The sequence below is a fragment of the Amphiura filiformis genome, chromosome 18 (genome assembly GCF_039555335.1).
Source record: "Amphiura filiformis chromosome 18, Afil_fr2py, whole genome shotgun sequence".
NCBI classification, from domain to species: domain Eukaryota; kingdom Metazoa; phylum Echinodermata; class Ophiuroidea; order Amphilepidida; family Amphiuridae; genus Amphiura; species Amphiura filiformis.
The window spans coordinates 65219793-65244275 of NC_092645.1; the positions used below are offsets into that span (position 1 = coordinate 65219793).

Here is a 24483-nt window from a genome sequence, read left to right on the forward strand (position 1 = left end):
GATGATTATGTATTTCCTATGGATATTCAGGGTTCGTCTCAACATCCAGGAGTAAAAAGATGATTATGTATTTCCAATGGATATTCAGGGCTCGTCTCAACATCCAGGAGTAAAAAGATGATTGTGTATTTCCTATAGATATTCAGGGTTCGTCTCAACATCCAGGAGTAAAAAGATGATTATGTATTTGCTATGGATATCCAGGGTTCGTCTCAACATCCAGGAGTAAAAAGATGATTATGTATTTCCAATGGATATTCAGGGTTCGTCTCAACATCCAGGAGTAAAAAGATGATTATGTATTTCCTATAGATATTCAGGGTTCGTCTCAACATCCAGGAGTAAAAAGATGATTATGTATTTCCAATGGATATTCAGGGTTCGTCTCAACATCCAGGAGTAAAAAGATGATTATGTATTTCCTATGGATATTCAGGGTTCGTCTCAACATCCAGGAGTAAAAAGATGATTATGTATTTCCTATGGATATTCAGGGTTCGTCTCAACATCCAGGAGTAAAAAGATGATTGTGTATTTCCTATGGATATTCAGGGTTCGTCTCAACATCCAGGAGTAAAAAGATGATTATGTATTTCCTATGGATATTCAGGGTTCGTCTCAACATCCAGGAGTAAAAAGATGATTATGTATTTCCTATGGATATTCAGGGTTCGTCTCAACATCCAGGAGTAAAAAGATGATTATGTATTTCCAATGGATATTCAGGGTTCGTCTCAACATCCAGGAGTAAAAAGATGATTATGTATTTCCAATGGATATTCAGGGTTCGTCTCAACATCCAGGAGTAAAAAGATGATTATGTATTTCCTATGGATATTCAGGGTTCGTCTCAACATCCAGGAGTAAAAAGATGATTATGTATTTCCAATGGATATTCAGGGTTCGTCTCAACATCCAGGAGTAAAAAGATGATTATGTATTTCCAATGGATATTCAGGGTTCGTCTCAACATCCAGGAGTACAAAGATGATTGTGTATTTCCTATGGATATTCAGGGTTCGTCTCAACATCCAGGAGTAAAAAGATGATTATGTATTTCCTATGGATATTCAGGGTTCGTCTAAACATCCAGGAGTAAAAAGATGATTATGTATTTCCAATGGATATTCAGGGTTCGTCTCAACATCCAGGAGTAAAAAGATGATTATGTATTTCCAATGGATATCCAGGGTTCGTCTCAACATCCAGGAGTAAAAAGATGATTATGTATTTCATATGGATATTCAGGGTTCGTCTCAACATCCAGGAGTAAAAAGATGATTATGTATTTCCTATGGATATCCAGGGTTCGTCTCAACATCCAGGAGTAAAAAGATGATTATGTATTTCCTATGGATATTCAGGGTTCGTCTCAACATTCAGAGTAAAAAGATGATTATGTATTTCCTATGGATATTCAGGGTTCGTCTCAACATCCAGGAGTAAAAAGATGATTGTGTATTTCCTATGGATATTCAGGGTTCGTCTCAACATCCAGGAGTACAAAGATGATTATGTATTTCCAATGGATATCCAGGGTTCGTCTCAACATCCAGGAGTAAAAAGATGATTATGTATTTCCAATGGATATTCAGGGTTCGTCTCAACATTCAGAGTAAAAAGATGATTATGTATTTCCTATGGATATTCAGGGTTCGTCTCAACATCCAGGAGTAAAAAGATGATTGTGTATTTCCTATGGATATTCAGGGTTCGTCTCAACATCCAGGAGTACAAAGATGATTATGTATTTCCAATGGATATCCAGGGTTCGTCTCAACATCCAGGAGTAAAAAGATGATTATGTATTTCCTATGGATATTCAGGGTTCGTCTCAACATCCAGGAGTAAAAAGATGATTGTGTATTTCCTATAGATATTCAGGGTTCGTCTCAACATCCAGGAGTAAAAGATGATTATGTATTTCCAATGGATATCCAGGGTTCGTCTCAACATCCAGGAGTAAAAAGATGATTATGTATTTCCTATGGATATCCAGGGTTCGTCTCAACATCCAGGAGTACAAAGATGATTATGTATTTTCTATGGATATTCAGGGTTCGTCTCGACATCCAGGAGTAAAAAGATGATTATGTATTTCCAATGGATATCCAGGGTTCGTCTCAACATTCAGGAGTAAAAAGATGATTATGTATTTGCTATGGATATTCAGGGCTCGTCTCAACATTCAGGAGTAAAAAGATGATTATGTATTTCCAATGGATATTCAGGGTTCGTCTCGACATCCAGGAGTAAAAAGATGATTATGTATTTCCTATGGATATTCAGGGTTCGTCTCAACATTCAGGAGTAAAAAGATGATTATGTATTTCCAATGGATATTCAGGGTTCGTCTCAACATCCAGGAGTAAAAAGATGATTATGTATTTGCTATGGATATTCAGGGTTCGTCTCAACATCCAGGAGTAAAAAGATGATTGTGTATTTCCTATAGATATTCAGGGTTCGTCTCAACATCCAGGAGTAAAAAGATGATTATGTATTTCCTATGGATATTCAGGGCTCGTCTCAACATCCAGGAGTAAAAAGATGATTATGTATTTCCTATGGATATTCAGGGTTCGTCTCAACATCCAGGAGTACAAAGATGATTATGTATTTCCTATAGATATTCAGGGTTCGTCTCAACATCCAGGAGTACAAAGATGATTATGTATTTCCAATGGATATTCAGGGCTCGTCTCAACATTCAGGAGTAAAAAGATGATTGTGTATTTGCTATGGATATTCAGGGTTCGTCTCAACATCCAGGAGTACAAAGATGATTATGTATTTCCTATGGATATTCAGGGCTCGTCTCAACATCCAGGAGTAAAAAGATGATTATGTATTTCCAATGGATATCCAGGGTTCGTCTCAACATCCAGGAGTAAAAAGATGATTATGTATTTCCTATAGATATTCAGGGTTCGTCTCAACATCCAGGAGTAAAAAGATGATTATGTATTTCCAATGGATATTCAGGGTTCGTCTCAACATTCAGAGTAAAAAGATGATTATGTATTTCCAATGGATATCCAGGGTTCGTCTCAACATCCAGGAGTAAAAAGATGATTATGTATTTCCAATGGATATTCAGGGTTCGTCTCAACATTCAGGAGTAAAAAGATGATTATGTATTTCCAATGGATATTCAGGGTTCGTCTCAACATCCAGGAGTAAAAAGATGATTATGTATTTCCTATAGATATTCAGGGTTCGTCTCAACATCCAGGAGTAAAAAGATGATTATGTATTTCCTATGGATATTCAGGGTTCGTCTCAACATCCAGGAGTAAAAAGATGATTATGTATTTCCTATGGATATTCAGGGTTCGTCTCAACATCCAGGAGTAAAAAGATGATTATGTATTTGCTATGGATATTCAGGGTTCGTCTCAACATCCAGGAGTAAAAAGATGATTATGTATTTCCTATGGATATTCAGGGCTCGTCTCAACATCCAGGAGTAAAAAGATGATTATGTATTTCCTATGGATATCCAGGGTTCGTCTCAACATCCAGGAGTAAAAAGATGATTATGTATTTCCAATGGATATTCAGGGTTCGTCTCAACATTCAGGAGTAAAAAGATGATTATGTATTTCCAATGGATATTCAGGGTTCGTCTCAACATCCAGGAGTAAAAAGATGATTATGTATTTCCTATAGATATTCAGGGTTCGTCTCAACATCCAGGAGTAAAAAGATGATTATGTATTTGCTATGGATATTCAGGGTTCGTCTCAACATCCAGGAGTACAAAGATGATTATGTATTTCCTATGGATATTCAGGGTTCGTCTCAACATCCAGGAGTAAAAAGATGATTATGTATTTCCTATGGATATCCAGGGTTCGTCTCAACATCCAGGAGTAAAAAGATGATTATGTATTTCCAATGGATATTCAGGGTTCGTCTCAACATCCAGGAGTAAAAAGATGATTGTGTATTTCCTATAGATATTCAGGGTTCGTCTCAACATCCAGGAGTAAAAAGATGATTATGTATTTCCTATGGATATCCAGGGTTCGTCTCAACATCCAGGAGTAAAAAGATGATTATGTATTTCCAATGGATATCCAGGGTTCGTCTCAACATCCAGGAGTAAAAAGATGATTATGTATTTCCAATGGATATTCAGGGTTCGTCTCAACATCCAGGAGTAAAAAGATGATTATGTATTTCCAATGGATATTCAGGGTTCGTCTCAACATCCAGGAGTAAAAAGATGATTATGTATTTCCAATGGATATTCAGGGTTCGTCTCAACATCCAGGAGTAAAAAGATGATTATGTATTTCCTATGGATATTCAGGGTTCGTCTCAACATCCAGGAGTAAAAAGATGATTATGTATTTCCAATGGATATTCAGGGTTCGTCTCAACATCCAGGAGTAAAAAGATGATTATGTATTTCCAATGGATATTCAGGGTTCGTCTCAACATCCAGGAGTAAAAAGATGATTATGTATTTCCAATGGATATTCAGGGCTCGTCTCAACATCCAGGAGTAAAAAGATGATTATGTATTTCCTATGGATATTCAGGGTTCGTCTCAACATCCAGGAGTAAAAAGATGATTATGTATTTCAATGGATATTCAGGGCTCGTCTCAACATCCAGGAGTAAAAAGATGATTATGTATTTCCTATGGATATTCAGGGTTCGTCTCAACATCCAGGAGTAAAAAGATGATTATGTATTTCCAATGGATATTCAGGGTTCGTCTCAACATCCAGGAGTAAAAAGATGATTATGTATTTCCAATGGATATTCAGGGTTCGTCTCAACATCCAGGAGTAAAAAGATGATTATGTATTTCCAATGGATATTCAGGGTTCGTCTCAACATCCAGGAGTAAAAAGATGATTATGTATTTCCAATGGATATTCAGGGTTCGTCTCAACATCCAGGAGGACAAAGATGATTATGTATTTCCTATGGATATCCAGGGTTCGTCTCAACATCCAGGAGTAAAAAGATGATTATGTATTTCCAATGGATATCCAGGGTTCGTCTCAACATCCAGGAGTAAAAAGATGATTATGTATTTCCTATGGATATTCAGGGTTCGTCTCAACATCCAGGAGTAAAAAGATGATTATGTATTTCCAATGGATATTCAGGGTTCGTCTCAACATCCAGGAGTACAAAGATGATTATGTATTTCCAATGGATATCCAGGGTTCGTCTCAACATCCAGGAGTAAAAAGATGATTATGTATTTCCTATGGATATCCAGGGTTCGTCTCAACATCCAGGAGTAAAAAGATGATTATGTATTTCCTATGGATATTCAGGGTTCGTCTCAACATCCAGGAGTAAAAAGATGATTATGTATTTGCTATGGATATTCAGGGTTCGTCTCAACATCCAGGAGTAAAAAGATGATTATGTATTTCCAATGGATATTCAGGGTTCGTCTCGACATCCAGGAGTAAAAAGATGATTATGTATTTCCTATGGATATTCAGGGTTCGTCTCAACATCCAGGAGTAAAAAGACGATTATGTATTTCCTATAGATATTCAGGGTTCGTCTCAACATCCAGGAGTAAAAAGATGATTATGTATTTCCAATGGATATTCAGGGTTCGTCTCAACATCCAGGAGTAAAAAGATGATTATGTATTTCCAATGGATATTCAGGGTTCGTCTCAACATCCAGGAGTAAAAAGATGATTATGTATTTCCTATGGATATCCAGGGTTCGTCTCAACATCCAGGAGTAAAAAGATGATTATGTATTTCCTATGGATATTCAGGGCTCGTCTCAACATCCAGGAGTAAAAAGATGATTATGTATTTCCAATGGATATTCAGGGCTCGTCTCAACATCCAGGAGTAAAAAGATGATTATGTATTTCCTATGGATATTCAGGGTTCGTCTCAACATCCAGGAGTAAAAAGATGATTATGTATTTCATATGGATATCCAGGGTTCGTCTCAACATCCAGGAGTAAAAAGATGATTATGTATTTCCTATGGATATTCAGGGTTCGTCTCAACATCCAGGAGTAAAAAGATGATTATGTATTTCCTATGGATATCCAGGGTTCGTCTCAACATCCAGGAGTAAAAAGATGATTATGTATTTCCTATGGATATTCAGGGTTCGTCTCGACAACTATAGAGAGATGATTTTATGATTTGGAAATAAGTTGGCATATTCAGCCAACTTCATGGGTCATCCTGATTTGGTTGTTTGTTCCTTGTGTGATATCGCTTGATTGCTTATTGTTCTTGCATATTTTTTGTGCTGTTGTCAATACTGTGAAATAAAAAATAAATTATGTAAAAATATGAGCGTTCTTCTCATGCAAAAATCTTCATTTTCATAAGATAAGATAAAATGGGGGATTCTGTCGATCTGGTCACACAGTTCTTATACGTAATACAGAGCATGAGTTCGTATATTACTAGTAAGCGTTTAACTAATGACGTCATTCCTAATTTCTTCCTTGTTTCTTTCCTATTTTACGCTACAGTCGGCCTCAATCATTACGACGGTTCTACCAACAATACCAAGTCATGAACAGAACACTGGAATGACCCCATTGTGAAGTTGTGGCGTCTTGATTACGTCATCACCATGGATACGACCGATATTATGACGATAGGCGGTAGGAATGACAGGAACGGGGGGAATTCGTGTTGTAGTCAAGAACATGATTGGTTTCGTGATTGAATGATTGCGTGATTGATTGATTGCTCGTATATGTCCGTCAGCAATAGTTCGTCTGCTCGTTATTATAAACGAAGGACATTAGTACACCAGTAGTCACTCAAAGCATATCTGGGCTGCGGGCTTGCTCTACGTTGAACTCACACTGCTATTCTAAGACCGTGGGTCTATGTTCTGCTACGCCTGTTGCTACTGCTAACTAATGCTTGATATAGTAACACAATGGATGAATAGGCATCCTCGTTGTATAGTGTGTAAATAAACCTACATGTAGACATTTGTACTGTTCGTGTATGTTGTCACTAGAAACAGATAAGAAACACTGTCACACACAATAGTAGAAACAACGCATGCAATGTGCAAGAAACCTCAAGTGTATATACATTCACAAATTAGACAATTCAACGCATGAAATGTATAAAAACGTTTGATTGTGACACCGTATATCTAACATAGCAATATTAACAACACCACGTCAACGCATGTACTTGGTCAAAACGAAAACTCTCTTGAAAACTGGTTTAAAACAACTTAAACATACGGGAATTGTCAAACATCAAAGGAGAATTAACGCATTTATCATAGTCTGAAAACTTATTTTGTGAAACACGGTATCACCACAGAAAAAGATTGTTTTTTCAATACATTTATAGCGCGTTAATGTCATGGTTTAAAATCAGAATCACACACTAAACGCATGTGATATAGTATTAAACACTGGTCTTGTTATACCGCAAACAGTGATACACCACAAAGTATACTACTTCATCGATCAACGCATGTCATGTATTGTGATTCACCAATAACACATTACCTACAGCAAACAGAAGCTGAATAGTACATTAAGTGCATGTTGTACTTAACAAGGCTGTATTTGTTCACAGTCGTAGTTCAAACATGTACCTGTAAGCCTGTGCTTGTATGTTTCACTCAATACACGTGAAGGAATGCATTGTGTAGAGAAACCAAAAGTTGGATTGATATCGTCATGTACACCCTGTATCTGTGACCTCTGACCCTTGACACATCCTTAATGTATAGTTACGTAAGTGCAACTTGTTAGATGTGATGTGCATATATCAAAGTACATGTAGAAAGCAACTTAGATACTAAAACTTGGAGGATATCTTCACATACAGGCTTAAACTCTCTCCAGATGGTAAGACGTATGTAATCGCACTTGCAATAGTACTGCTATACGTATCGCTTATCTTAAACGTTAGGAAGATCCGATAAGACACCTGTTTGAGGCCCATGCTGAGGGCAGCATCAAAACATTGAAATTATACATTCACGGAATCACTTCACTGTGTGACGAGTGCTATAAGATAAGCACTTAATTACAAGAAAAATGTACTGAACTTCTTGTTGCAACGTTGTGTATAATATTTGCAAGAGTCTTGCATATAAACAGGTTGCAAGACAATTTGAAACCATATCTACAGTTTTTCATATCCTTTGACACAACGTAACATATCCGGGGGACGTTCCTTAAACGTCCCCAAAAGTTTGGACTTCAACCATTTTGATTAATTTCTTTTTCAGTTTGAAACCCCCGAACGAACGATGGCTTGATTTATTATAATTTCATTTTCATTTCAATCGTTATTTCATTTATTTTTTATTATAGAATTTCTTGTCTTGATGAGGGACCGGTCATCATTTAAATGTGGCTTATTACAACATAACGAGCTCTGCCTTCGCGGCTGGACCGGAAGTGGTCACTAGAAAACAAGCACTTCGGCAGATCTTCTTAGGCAACATGCTGGAGACAGAAACCCAAGCACCCGGAAGATTCCTTGATAAGGATGTGGATAACCTCAGCACTGCATCTATGGACAAAAGTGATCGTTCCGGAAGTCAATGTCGAAGTCTCGCAACAAGTGCGAGAGATCACGAGACTGTCAGATTTGGAATACCTGATTCGGCATTAATTGTGCGAAGAAGGGCTCAAAGTAGACGGGTGATTGTAAATGTCGGTGGTATAAGACACGAGGTATTATGGAGGACATTGGGGAGATTACCTCGCTCAAGATTGGGGAAGTTACATGAGAGTACTACACACGAAACTATCATGGCATTGTGTGATGATTATGTGTTTGCGGACAACGAGTACTTCTTTGATCGACATCCCAATTCTTTCTTAGCTATTTTGAATTTTTACAGAACCGGAAAGCTACACTTAATTGAAGATATGTGCCCTGTGTCGTTCAGTGATGATTTAGACTATTGGGGCATTGATGAGCTTTATTTAGAAACATGTTGTCAACATAAGTACCATGCAAAGAAGGATCAGGTGAACGAAGAACAACACAGGATTAACGAGAGTCTCAATGATAGGAGTGAAGAAGACTTTGGTACTGGGTGTGCGGCTGATAAGAGGAAGAAGCTATGGGATCTGATGGAAAAACCAAATTCTTCCACCGCTGCCAGGGTAAGTGCAATATCTTTAACTATCTCCTTGTACTTACTATTTAATCATATCCCAATATTCATAACATGTGACGTCATAAATTCTCTTGAATTATTGTCGTCTGCTGTCGTGGAAGAATATTTACTTCTGGTGTTATGAATTCTGGGATGTGATCAAGTGGTACTGCATTGGGAATTATACATAACGAAGAGCTTGTTTCCAAACCATGTTGAGTCCACAAAAACATGTGTCTGATTTACCTGTGCGATATTGCAATGGATTATGACGCAATAGGTAAAGTAATTTCAGTTGAATGCACCATCACAAAGCAAACAGTGGATGGATGCACAGTAACAAAACTGTGTGAGGCCTTTGTTTCCCAAATGAGAACAATAGTCTGCATATTTTTTAGCAGCATATTTGTGGTAAATAATAGCATTGTTGCTAATGTCAAACTTGTCAAAGTATTTGTGATTGTATCACACACGTAAATGAGAAACATTGGGATGTAGACTTAACATGGTTTGGAAACAAGCTCTTCATAAATATTTTGTCATCTTCCCAGAAACCCTCAACCGAACACGTGATAATAACATCCGCCTCACGCTTTACTCGCACATGACGCTAAAGCATTATAATTCTAAAGTACCAATGCCTATTGTTGTAACGTATTTAATTGCATCAATCAAATCTGACGCAATGAATCATGGGAATTGTGAAATGGTCTTGATGGGCGATTTATTCATTCTGTGCAACGCTGTGCATTGTGGGAAGGTGTTAAAGTATGTCTTTTAAAAATCTTTTTTTAATTATTTGTCTCAAATACAGTATTTAAGCCACCTCATAAATATCATGGCCACTTTAATCTGCTGAATAAACTCACGCAGGAGCTTTTATCTTATGGATATGGTGTTCATTCTTTATAATCGAGAACGTAATGTAAGAAGGTCCTATCTGCAGTAGCTGCCAGGTGTCACATTTCTAGTTGTGTACAATATACAATGCAGAAATTGTCAAATGTCTACAGGGCAGCTATTGCAGATAGGGCCTTCTTGCGTTAACGCCTCGATATATAAATTATTTTAAGCATCATTTTTAGCAGCACCGCAGGTTCAAAGTTCAATCTGTTAGCAGCACAAAATAATTGACCTTTTTGGTAAATCCCATAAGCCTTTGCGAGTACAATTGAGATGTGGTGTCATCCCGACTTGCAGTGTGCAGTCAGTATGTTCGCGAAACGGCGTGACGCGTACTGACGTCAAATTACGTCATCTCAGGTGTTCTCGCAAAGGCTTATGGGATTTACCGAAAGGGTTAATAGATATGCTGATCCAGGAATTAGCGATTTTGGATGAAATTTGCAATGCATTGTGGGACAGTTTTGGTCCACTAAACTCTGACCAATCTGAAAATTGCTTTAATTATTAATTATTCATAATATTATTGTAATCATGTTATCTTTCAAAATATTTTAAATAATATATTTCTTAAAGTAGCTAATTTTTTTGTGTTTTTGGTTTTAATTATTAATACAAAAGAGTTTAAGCAAAAAATTTAAAGCACATAAAAATAAAATGTTCAGACACGTCTGAGTTCAGGTATAACAGAAATTACCAAAACAACCCACAATGCATTAGGACAAATGTGATAGCGATATCGCTTTTTTTTAAATCTTTTTCACTTAATCTTTAGCAAAACATTGTCTGCTACGTTGGTATACGTTCATTTGGACCACAATGACCTCATCCCAATGGCATAGTTCAATAACCTCAATAAAGCAATCATAGTGCAAAAGTTGACCTCAAGTTGGAGAGCATGAGTTTTTGTATCCGAATTTTCAAAGGTCATTCAATGAATGTGTAAATGTATTGGGGTTAAAGAACTATGCCTTGATAGATGAGCATGTTGTGGATCCTAGTGATAGGTGTATTTTGTAAGCATTGCTTTCCTAACCACGGATAATTTGATATGCGAAGGTCTTATAGTAGGCTAAACACAAAGTACGGCTCATTGCCTCATTTCAAATATATAGTTTTAGTTTTGGTTTTGGTTTTGGTCACGTGGTTTCCTATTGTCCTGCCTAACCACTTGAATCATAAGATATCGAACTCATTGTTTCTACCTTTTGTTTAAAACCGAACATTTGTGTCAGTCAGTTTCGGTTTTGGTTTCAGTTTCTTATAAGTGGTGTGGATCGTAAAATTATTTGATTTGAAGTTACCTACTCTAAGGGTCTTTTTATCTTTTCAGTTTCCGTAAGTCTATTGTTCAGGTACGAAAACGCAAGGGATTCAGTAAGTTTACTGTAATCTGACTTCATTGTTAACTTTGAAGTACCAATCAGCTTATTTCAATAGGCGTGGATGCCTGTGTCAATAAAGGCTGGAGAGACAAGGTTATGGATCACCGGTGTCATGGGTGTTAACACCGGTATTTTTTGTGGTCTAGCGCCCTCTAGTCTTTGACACAGTTATTGATTCACATTATTACAAAATGCCAATCCCAATGAAAAGGTCCACTTTTTTCTGTAAAAACGTTGAAAATAAGCCCTTAAATCATAAAAGGTCCGCCTATGAGCATGTCGCACCCCAATACACATGTGCAGGGCCGCAGTGTTGCCCTTCCCTCGTCTATCACCCTATTTTGCTTCCTCCTTCCCCCCCCCCCCCTCCGAATGATCAGTCTCCCCACTCTCTCCCCGGTCCCTTCTCTTTCCTCTCGAGTTCTTCTCTTTCTAGTCTTTCCGTTTCTCCCTCTCCTCACTTTCTTCCTCACCCCCTCCCACTCTCACTTGTTCAGTCTCAAGTATCCCCTCCCTCCCTTCCTTCATCCCCCTCCTTTGCGAAATTTATCAGTATGACCAGAGAAGATGAGACTGAAAATAAGCTCTGCAAAAATAAACATTTAAAATAAACCCGAGTCTTGCATATATGCCTAGGCCCAACCAATTATCAGATTAGCTTGCCATTGGTACGAATGAATAGAATAAATTATCTTTGCTCCAATGCAATTCTTTTGTATTGCATTTCAATATAAAACATGATTACCAAATCACCACTTGTATGCGCCTCAATGGGAGATATTTGACTATTTCAGACGCTCGTTTCATGGCCAATATGATAGGCTTTTGCTTATAACCTGGCAACATGGTTAGTATATATTTCAATGCAAGACTATTTTTAAGAGCCACTTACGTCTAGGCGTAAGTGCATATACACCAAACACAAGTTAATTGAAGCCGTACAATTTACCTCGAATTTAGGACCGTAAAATTTAGACTCTTCTTTTGTCTAGATTACCACCCAACCGCACATCTCAATGTTTTATGTAAAAAATCAATATAACTTACCAAAACGAAAACTGAAATTCACGAGCTTCAAATTTTCAGTAACTAACAAAAGGCTAGAATAAAAGATTGGTCACACCTGGGAGACTACCACTTCAGAATAACAATGACTTACAAAAACAGATACGGATACGGAAACAGAAACTGAAAAGATAAAACGACGGCAAGTATACAAAAGAAATGTTTAAATTTCGCAGTGCAATATTCACGAGCAGAGAAGTCGAACAAAGCAGTCTACATTTGAAAGTATTGATTTAGTTTGAAAGCATTGACTTGAGACTACGAATTAGCCTAAGCTGATTTCACTGTGAAAATATATAGACCATCGAAATATTTCCACAGACATTACAATAGCCACTTGACAGATTATGACTTCATTGATATCAACACTATTATACATAAAGGGAAAGAGGGTATGTGTGTGTGAGGGGGGAGGGGGTAAGGGTAAGGGAGAAAGAGAAACAGAGGGGAGAGAGCATTGGAAGTGGGAAGGGAAGGAGGGGAGAGGGGGCTCAAGAGTGGAGTGGAAGAATAGGGAAGAGTCGATATCGAGTGTGGGGAGGGGGGAGGAGGAGGTTATATATAGGTGGCGGAGGGAACATAGGTAAGAGGTATGGGTTGTGCTTTCCGGGGAATAATCTAATTCATAATCAAATCATCTACATCATCATGCATCGTTTATATTTCAGACAAATAAACAAAACCCCCCCCCCCACCCCTCAATATATGCACACGATTTCTACATGTAGGCCTAGGTCTCGTATATATCCATCATTTGTGTCTCAACGATGTCTATGCATAACTTATCAAACGAATCTCAGAACACGGGTGTAATTTAATGGTGTCATGGAAGTATGCCACCTACGGCAAAAGTCGCCCGCGTTGATAGATATCGATAATGAAAATGTTAGCACAATAGGCTATTATATACGTATGGTTATAGGCCATTATACTTTTGATTATATATATCCTCTTGTGTCCTCCCAGCACAATAGTGTTATGATTGCATACCTGTTCATCTCCACATTTTAATCCCTTGATTTTTGGTTTCTGAACAATAGAGAAACCAAAACTATATATTTGAAATGAGGGATTGTCTTCTTGAGAAATATATAGTATAAATTGGTTACAATAATCGTGGGGCAGTCTGAAAATTTTCGTAAAAAGAAAATGAAAATGAAAGTTGGGTTCACTATACAATGCTATACTTTGGTAAGTTTTTCCAAAGCTTATTAAGGACACTACCAGCGTGTTTCTGATTTACATGCTTATGGTATGCTCCATAAACAGGCAATACGTCATAGTAATTTCCGCACAAAAGTATGCAATATATTTATCTAAAAAAAATGTAAATCACCTGCATCTGTTATTTATATGTTTGACCAAATATACTAAATAGGAAGCATAGACTGATGGACTGAGTTAGTTTTAGAAAAGTATTTGAAAACGCTTTCGCTCAGCTACAATAATTCTGCGTACTATGCACTGCGTATACGCACTATGCACAGATGCACACTAGCACATCCTGTTACACTTCGTCTTGAGCAAATTAATTTTAATGCTTTATGCGTCTGTCTTATCGTATGGAATTACACTAGTAGATTCAAAGAATTCGAGTAAAATGGATTAGGCACACAGTGAAAATCATAATAAAGAGAATATGATGGGACTTTCTGGGCAAAACCAAGTCGGGGTGTGGTTCTAGTTTAGACTTCTAAATTGTCCTGCTGACAGTGCATAGACCCTAAATATTGATATTTGAAGGTTTCTTTGTACAAATCCAAACATTTTGGGCGATGTTACATAAACCTCAATGACAGTTTCGGGCTAAGACTTAGCACTTTCTCAAATTGACTGACCAATTTCTGCACATCGTCGGCTGCTTCCGGATGGAGCTGGCGTAGATGGCCTGTTAGGACTTGGTCGTAAATATGCAGAAGAAAGTAGTTCCCCTCGTCTCTATTGAGTGTTTTGGCCCCCTATTTCTTATCGGTAATATCCAGATGGCGTGTTTTATGGTCATTAACTTTAACTGTCTTTGAGGTATGTAACATCAACCCAAATGTGTGGATTTGTACAAAGAAACCTTCTATTTTACCGACAATCCTGATGAACTTATTTGCGGCTCTAAATATTGTTTGCCGACTAAAATTGTAAATTGTTTGGTTAACGAATCCCTCAGATATGGTTCAGGATAACAAAGGTATGTCAGTCACTATACTGGTATGCTCCATGATGATTCACACTGCTTACAGCTGCTGAGCTACATTCCTTACATAGCAGTTGATTCACAGCTGCATAGTTGGACTTGATTGATTGCTATATTGATTGATTGATATGCGTGATGAGTGAAGACCAACGGTTTTTTAGATACAAAGAAAAATAAATATATGCAAATAGAAAAAACAACAACAACAATAGTATTAAACGAAAATTAACCCTAACACCCAATCCTGCTTTTCGCTATCGGAAGTTAATGAAGAAATGAAAAAGGAGAGAAGATGAAGATAGAAGTCACTTGGCACCTCCGGGATTCGAATCTTAAACACCTCGCATGCCAAGCACACGATCACGGACTGGTAGCTACACGTGTAACGATGCCCCGGGCAGCGATTCCGTGAGCATTTAACACTTGGGGGGATTGCGTCATCGCAGACCCTGGGATTCACGCATGCGCAGTGGTTTTCATCGTGGTATTTTATGGGAACTATGGGTGTTAGGGTTAATGAAGCCAAAAAAAAAGGGATTTGTCACATGTTCCCCGCATTTGATTTATATGCTGCGCGTTTGGTCGAGCAAAATTGCAGTTGAATTTTATTATTATTTTCGGCCGAAAATTGGTTGTAAAATTAATGTTCAGTTTCCATTTTATAGTGATTGGATTAAGGTTTAGGGGTTGACATTATTTAACTACATATCAGGAAAAAAAATAATAACAACTGTCAGATCAACACGATTTGCAGGCCGCCCTGCCAGCTCCTGTGTCCGCTTATCCTGGAACACAGTCCAGTACGATTCTCGCGCATTTTAAGCGTTATACGCGTCCAGGAACACAATTTTGATAAGATTCTCAACTCGTACTCTCAGAACTGCGACACACACTCAGGGTGCATTACAATCAACCAGTACCGACCACGTACAGTTAATTAGTTGCATCGAGAATGCGTATTGCCATTGATGACGTACTTTCAATCTTACTTTTTGGTATATTTCATATGAAGCATTTGTATTGGACTTATAATACATTACGTCACACCAAAGGCTTATGAACTTTACCGAAGAAGTCAATTGGCAAGAAAACAAAATTGAAAACTGTCAAATGACCTATTTTTATGGGTGACGTCACACAAAATGATGGACAGAGTAGCAAAACTAGGTGAACAAAATGAAAAACAAAACCGACGCTACTTGATATTTAAGTGTCGCCATAAGTTGGTAATTTGATATGTTTTGTTATGCACTAGATGATAGTGTATTGATTAATTCTCAAATTATTATAATTCGCCTTGTAATACGACTCGTTTATACATATATATATCTGAAAAATAAGTCGATATTGTTATGTTTAGGTTGGTTACTAGTACACCTATTGCAATGAGCGATCGAAACTGGCTGAATTTGTTCTTGTGTTAAGGGGTACTACACCCTGTGGTAAATTGTGACTATTTTTGCATTTTTCTCAAAACTAATAACACACTGGTAACAAAAGTTATGTATATTATTGGGGCAAGGAATCAATTACTACACAGAAATGTCAGTGACTCAAGACAAGCGGTTCAGTAATATGATAGGAAACGAGGAACATTCTAGCCGTACCTCTTTTCTTATCATAAATAACAAACCGCTTGTCTTGGGTCACTGAAATTCCAGTGTAGTAATTAGATTCCTTGCCCCTATAATATACAAAACTTTTGTTACCACTGTGTTATTAGTTTTTGAGAAAAATGCAAAAATATACACAAATTTATCGAGGGGTGTAGTACCCCCTTAAAAGAATGCAGACACCAATTCTGCCCATCCATAATGTCCATCGCCAGCGCCATTATCATTGAACTAGAAACCAATATTGATATGATCATGATGTTCTAAAAACACATCTAATAAATAAGGCCACGGATAATATTACATTAAAATATCGACCTTATTCTATATATTGCGCAAGATTTAATTAATATCATAAAAACATTTCTGACATTATGGTCAGGTATTTTAATCGAAGTCAATATTATACTGCTTTCTTATTGCTGACGATTCACTTTTAAACACCGCTCAAAATATTAAGATATTTCTTGGTGTGCTTTGTTTTCAGTCCATTCAATATTCTTCTTAAGATATTTTTTGATCAAAGACAAAATAAAAAGACCAATTTGTGTCTGACGTCATCTGTTAAGGGATCTAAAATGAGCGTTTATTGCGTTTCGACAGTATTTTTGTAGGACATGAGAGCACCTCAGACCTATCGAATTGCATTCTGAATACAAAGCATGTCTTTCTGATATCAAATAATTTTCATTTTTTGAAAATCACAATATAATACACATTTTATGACAAATTATAAAAATTTGATATTTTTCAAATGTTTGATATATAACAGTCCTCGAAGTAAATTATATAAATCTAATGATATATTCTTAAAGTGTATGTAGCAGGGAGGAAAAGCCGACGTTCAATTGACAATTTTGACCTTTCATATTGAAGATATGGATTTTTTTTCCCAAAAGACCTATTTTTTTTTTGTGTTTTGGGAAAAAAAATCCATATCTTCAATACGAAAGGTCAAAATTTTCAATGATCGTCGGCTTTTCATCCCACCTACATACACTTTAAGTATAAATCATCAGATTTATAAAGTTTACTTCAAGTACTGTTAAATATCAAAAATATCAATTTTAATGATTTGCCATAAAATGTGTATTAAATTGCGAATTTCAAAAATCAAAATTATTTGATATCAGAATGACATTCTTCGTATTCAGAATGCAATTCGATATGTCTGATGTCCCAAAATAAATACTGTCCAAACGTTCATACCCCAGCCCTTAATCAATCTCGGCACGGTTTTTTTTACAAGTGTCGTGATGATGAGTTGCTGAACACGGCTGTAAAACAGGACGTCTTACGGTTAATTATGCACCTTCAAATAGACAAACAGTTGTAAAAGTAAGGTCTTCATAGTAGGAAACCTTATTTCCTGAAGGCAATATGTCAACAATGCCTATAGAAAAGTTGCGTTTTACCTTGCAAAATTACATATAGTTTTTTGCCATTTTCTGCTATTCCTTTTCTCCGATCGGCACCAAATGACACGAGCAAATCTTCCCCTTTCCTTTCTTCAAACTCTACCCATACTCCTTTCTGAGTAATTGTCATGTGTCAAACATAATGTTTAAACAGGGAAATGATACATGTTGACGCTGATTGGCTAGTCTAGTTAAGGTGGGTGACTTTATGTACATTGGGATTCACCCAATTTGTTGTTATGACGTCTGCAAGCTTGGGTCATAACAGAGAAATCATGATTATGGGAAGAACGATTGGAAACACGACGTCTCACAGTGTCTTCGACCCTATATCTTCATGGCAGGAATCGCCATGGTAGGTTAAATCCACAGCCACGATTAGCCATTTGGTTCAAACCTTTAAAGCTCTTTTAAACTAATAATTAGTCGAGGGACATAACTAAGGCTACTCACAATAGCCGGGTAATCGATCTTGGTTGTGCGTGATTAAGCTTGTATACCCCATTGAGGTCAATGGTCATCGACTTTTATACTGCCTACAGTGAGTGCAGCTGTACTACACGCTGCACGCTGTACAGTTAGCAGCCTGAACAACCGATTCTTTTGTTTGGCAAGGCTCACTCAGTCATTTAATGAGGCAATACAAACGATCGAATTTGGTGTTGAAATGGGCCGTGTGTCCTGAACTCGCCACCCTTAGCGTTACATGACAAATATTATGAACTTTTACACCAACCGGGTTTCTAATTAGATTATCTCGACAATCATCAACCCTAAACTAGCAAATGTATACATTTTTGGAAAGCTGAAGGCATAAGAAATTCAAATATATACATTTCAACTCATTATACAGGGTGACCTGTAAGTTATACAGGTGGAATAAAAAGATTTTGATAAAAAATGGGTCACTCAATGCATTGCTTATTACCAACTTACAGTAATAAACTAGAAGTAAACAACATTCATTTGGTTAGAGGATATGGAGAGCCAACTGACTTTGGAAGAAACCAAAATCACAGCTGTTTGGTAATCTCGGAATATAGGGTGTCCCAAAGTATGTTAGATTCTTTTAGAATTCAACATATTTTGAACCTAAACATTTTCCCCCTAACCCATACAGAACAAATATGTCCATATTTAGATTCCTCGTCAAATTTCCCTTCAGAAAATCTATACTTTGACTATGATAGGATAAGTAATTAAAATTTTACAGTAACTTTTAGATTTTGAAGACATCTGCATTACTTACTACAGTGTTTAATATGACAACGGGTAGTTTTGTATGGAAAAGTTTGTATTTTGTAGACTAAACCAATCATAAATTATTAAAAACAATTAATAGAATTGTTTAGCTGTAAGGGATGAATGTTTTAGATGCTAAATAGAGTCCAAATCCAATTTACAGCCTTTACAGAAGCAAATTACGCACTAAAATACCAATCCCATAGAGTTTGTGTGTACCACATCCCCCACCACCACATCCCCCACCACCGCCACCCTGCCCATTCTGAATTCTATGAAGCACAGTGTCAGTATTTAAAAAGTTCAAGTATTTCTTTTTACAGGGTTGAAAGTGCATTTTATTTAGCAATACAATGAGACCACAAGCATGACAATACATTCTTGCTTGACAGAGATATTATCATTTGTTTTGAGTCGACTTTGGCAAAATGTAACGTCGCCACCTTTTTTTGGTGGCGAGCTCAAGACGCACGACCAATGAGCTAAATTTTTAGTTACACCTTTTCGATGTAAAATTAATTTTCTCGGCCAAATGAAAAGCAATTATTTTCATTTTTTCAGTAAATGTCAGGAAAAATTGTAGTGCTTGATACTGTATTTTTTTGTCAAATTCTAGTGTTAAACTTAGGCGTGAAATTTAGTCATTTAGTGTAAGATTTTCGATTTTGATAGGCTTAAACTCTGTCCGCGAGCCTTTTTTTGGATCAACCTTTTAGCTTTTCAAAGTAAGATAGTTCGCTAATGAAGGATTTTTCCCAACTTTCTAACGCACATCACCGTGAGCGATATATCATAGTTTTGTCAGAATTTGCGTTTTCATTTCACTATTTTAACTGCCGGCTGACCATTTTCAAAATCAACGAGTGAAATCTAAGGCTAATACTAGCATTGTGGATCGATATCCCTGGGTTTAATAGGAATACCGGCATGGCTACAGTGTTGCTAGAACTTCAATATAGCAAAGAAATTCCCAGGCCTATAGCGCTCCTACTGATCATGTTTAACCAGAACACTCAATTGGGGATTTGGGCTACCAAATCGCTGGTCGGGCAATTTGCTTTCAATGGAAAATTGACCTGGATAAACAACAAAGGAAATATCGACTATTTCTGTTGGTTGCTCTCGAGACAAAAGTAATGAGTTAGACATTTTCTGAAAAAAAAAAAAAAAGGGTAAAATAAAAACGGAAATTCTAACAAAACTATAATATATAGACCCACACGATGTGCTTTACAGAGGTGGGAAATATCTTTCTTTAGCAAACTATATTAGTTTGAGACGCTAAAAAATGAAGGCCTATAAAAATCAAAAATATCACACTAAAAACACAATTTGATGCTTAATTTTAACACCAGGATTTGTAAAAAAAAATTATATCCAAGCACCAAGTTTTTAACTGACATTACTGAAGAAAAAAAAATATTGCTTTATGTTTGACCGAGAAAATTAATTTCATAGCAAAAAGGTGTATCTCTGAATTGTGCTGATTTTAACATGTATCGATCGACTTTCAGCGCGACTAAGCATTTCTAAAGAATCGGTGTCTAGGCTGCTAACTGTGTAGTCCATAACAGGACCAACGCAATATAAAATGGTCAAATTTTGAGTTCAAAGCGCACGGCCAATTTTCAAAGCGCATTCTAGCGACTATCATATCTGTTCAACACGTATTTCCAAGTTTATGAGACCAAATCTGGTTTCTTGAGAAAAAAATCATGACGGGAGATATTCATCATTTTCTAACCCGGTATCAGAAGATTTTCGTCTGATATCAAAATCGTGCATAGCAATTCACGTGTATCGATCCCGTGTATTCATTTTAGTGTCCCTTCTGCACCAAATAATTATTAGCCAGGCGGTGTCGGTGTGCGTCTGTAAGCTTGGGTCATAGCAGGGAACTTATTATTCATTATCATGATTATGGGAACTTGAGTCTTAAGAACGTTTGGGAATACGACGCTTCAATTGTATGTATCCAACTCTAAACAATGTGCGCCATGTTGGAAGAGGGTGAGAGTTCATTGGCAAAATGTTAAAGGTCAGCATGGTTAGGTCACTAGCCCTAAGCGCCTTCCTCTAATGTTATTCACGTGTGTTGTAATACCAATGTCAAAAAACTAATTTTGTAAAAACAATTCCCACATATCCCATTTACTTAATAAAACAACTGTTACCATGGTTACAGTTTTCGAACTATTCTATAGTAGCCTAAATCTATCAATTATTCCTCACCATGATGGTCAAAGATACTTTTAGATCAGCCGCATATATATCCGGTGGACGCGTTAACAAGCACGTGGCATGCATTAGGAAAATAAAATAGTGCTCTTCTATAGAAGGGATAACTGTCAATGGCTGTCGTGTGTACCTTTAGTCCTGACATTGCCACCCTCCTTATAGCATATCATTTTACGCAGTCTGGAACCGATGTTTATTTACAGTTGCTGAAGGATTTTGAAAATGATATTTGTGTTGGACTTGGACCCTTTCTATTCATACACGTACACTGAAAAATAAACGGATGGTACAGGTATGAACGCATGTGCTGTATTATCAATTATAAACTTGCATTGAAATATAAATATCAAGTTTGTTATGTTTATGCCGCCTGCAATAAGGTCAGGGAATGCCACTTGTATGACCTAATAATATAAACCAAGAATCAAATATCAAAATAAACCCTAACCTTCAATGTGAACTCTTTTCGAGGGAGCACGTACTGCAGTACTGAACGTTGCAATATGTGTGTCTGAGTGGATGATATGCTACAGCATTTTCCCCAAAATATAGCATCAATAATTAAAGATGCAATATTTTGTAAACAGATTTGAATTTAAATTATTCTCTAAAATAAATATGAAGTTTGTAATTAATATCATTTTGGAGTTATATAGTTATTTTAATATTGGTATTTTGGGGTAAAAAATCACAACCAATTCATTTACCGGTATATAGACATGATAGACATCTTTTGTCAAAGTGGCCTCTATATACTGTAAGCCATATTGTGCCACCTTAATTCTCTGCGTGTTAGCCAAAAGATTCAACATAAGTCACAGTTATTTTCTCAAAATATCAAGAGCTATCTCAAGAACCACTGAACTAGTACTAGGTTTGTTTGTATTCATTTTAATGAATTTTCCATGCTGATTTCAAATATATGGTCATGAAAATTTACAATTCTGATATTTGTGACTAGTATTGTCGTCTGCAGTCGAAAGAGTTAAGGAAATTTCATTCCGACGCTTGACGATTTCTATATGTAATCCGCAATCTACATTGCAATCCATAAAATATTCAAACCAAACCCAGCCTGCCTGAAATATTAATGCTGTGCCTGCTAGCCATAGGCTTCAACATCGCATTCCCAAGTTTTGAGACATTTTCTCAAAATATCAAGAGTTATTTTAAGAACAACTAAATCAATACTAGGCTTGTTTGTACTCATTTTAATGCATTTTCATGCTGATTCCAAAAATGGTCATAAACATTTAAAATGTTTAAATTAAAAGAATTTGAAAACTTGTCGTCTGCAGTCGACACCCACGTGGGAAGAATTAAGAATTAACCGTCCTTTGAAATATTCATGATGGCACAAACTTTCTAGATTTGATATCATACGGCATTTTAGCGGAGTTAAGTATGCAACATTTTTCTAAGAACAAGGTAATGGACGCTATTGGTTTAATTGCTGGTGTTTCCTAAGATAATTATGGCATACGTTCTAATCGACAATTTCTGTACTTTCCGTACTCCTTTTTGCGTATTTAACCCAGAATACATCAATACGAAAGAGTGTGGAAAAGGACCAATTTATCACATAATTGGCACAATAATAATACTGTATGCAGGGATTACATTTAACCAATTTGTGGTGTGTGCAAAAAGGTTTCTGACTAAACGTGGTTGGTTGTCGTTTACACACTACGGTGCCTGAATAAAAACAAGAGGCCGAGAATCAGAAATTGGTTGGAGATACTCATGCGTACCGCCATTGCGATACTGGGGTGCTAAAGATGTCCGCAATCAGCAACGCGTACAGTGCGCGTTTTCGTACCACTCGGTTGTTCCACGATACGCGATGGCATAGCTTTAAACTACAAGCGCCTGACAATTCCCATAATTATTATTCCCTAATGCAAGTCTGTCGTAGACATATTTCATCATCAAAATCCAATCGCTCAATGTACTCGTCAACACTGCAATGATCAGGTCCAAACTTAAGCACATGTTGACAAATACATGCTGACTGATTTATATTGCTATATATGGAAAACAGTTCTATAAAAAGGGAATGACCTTTACAAAACAATTTAATACGGCATCTTCTGAAACAATTACGTCATGTTGCGAGAAACATTTATACATGTTTGTACTTTTTATTATTTTCCATAATTAAAGTAATACAAGTGCAAATGATAATAAGCGACAGTAAGTCATTATAACAAAAGTTATATTCAACATCAGCCCTGTCGATATTGGAACTCTTCCTTCTCATCATGCTATAGCCGCCTTGATCTGTGTGTTTTAAGGTTTGGTAATTTAATCTCGTGGTTGAATAATCTAATGAATTTTAGTTTAAATTAAAAACATCTTATCTCTTTTTTCCTTACAAGATATATTTTAGAATTGTGTGTGCGCTTGCTCTTGTAACTGAAAATATACACAGACGTTTTATTTATTTCTGCTTTATTACTAAAATTTCTTGACTGGTGCTGAATTTTAGGACGGGATTTAATACGACGTATTAGTAAGTATCATGGCTGGAACGCTTATCGTTTGGCATCAGTGCTTTTGTCCTATGTGATATCGTTTTGGTAGTTCTGTAAATGTTCTGCGAATAATCTTCAGATCATGTTGAAAAAATATAATCATGATAATTCAGAATTTGAGTCATTTTACAAACGCGTGTAATATTGAGAGTCTTTTTTTTAATAAAACCTTCCAAACAGAGAGTGTGTATTACAAATGGGGTTTACCTGAATGGGTAACTCTACTTGAAATCTACACCCGCGTGTGGAAGATTAAGGTCAGGTCTTCCATAGTGGTGTATGGATTTTAACTGGAATAGAACAATAAGGCAAGGATAATCGACTTCAGTACAGATGATAAAATTGCAAGAACCTCGCTTGATGATATGTATGAGGTATGAGATGGCTCTGTTTATAAACAATTGTACCTGCTACCACGAAATGAGCCTAAAGTCGCAAGTTGGTAGTTTCCAGACATTCTGCCTGCTAAGTTGATGTTGTTTGTTTCCGGCGCACCTGTTCAAGCCAGTAGTATGTCCTTCGTGAATGTCCCGTTGTGCCTCCATTCACCAAGGACATAGAGACATACTATGGGCTTAAACAGGTGCGTGTGAAACAAAGGACATCCACACATCAGCCAGGATGCCTAGAAACTACCGACTTTACGCTCATTTCGTGGCAGCAGGTCACAGATGATTGGGTGTAAATTTGTATATTCGTGGTGAAATGAAATTGTCAATATATTCAAAGTGCTTTTTTTTACAATTATCAAATACCAGGGTCAAATACCTTCATATTAAGTG

At 36.7% G+C, this 24483-nt stretch overlaps 1 protein-coding gene across 2 annotated transcripts in view; it reads left to right on the plus strand.

Annotated features, from left to right (window-relative positions):
• Positions 1-24483, plus strand: part of LOC140138932 (uncharacterized) — a 153223-nt gene that overhangs the window by 80318 nt on the left and 48422 nt on the right. For both annotated transcript variants that reach the window (XM_072160715.1, XM_072160716.1), the window contains one exon: positions 6492-9122. In XM_072160715.1, coding sequence (XP_072016816.1) covers positions 8451-9122 — 672 coding nt within the window. In that variant the 5' untranslated portion in view covers positions 6492-8450. The remainder of the gene's footprint in view (positions 1-6491; positions 9123-24483) is intronic.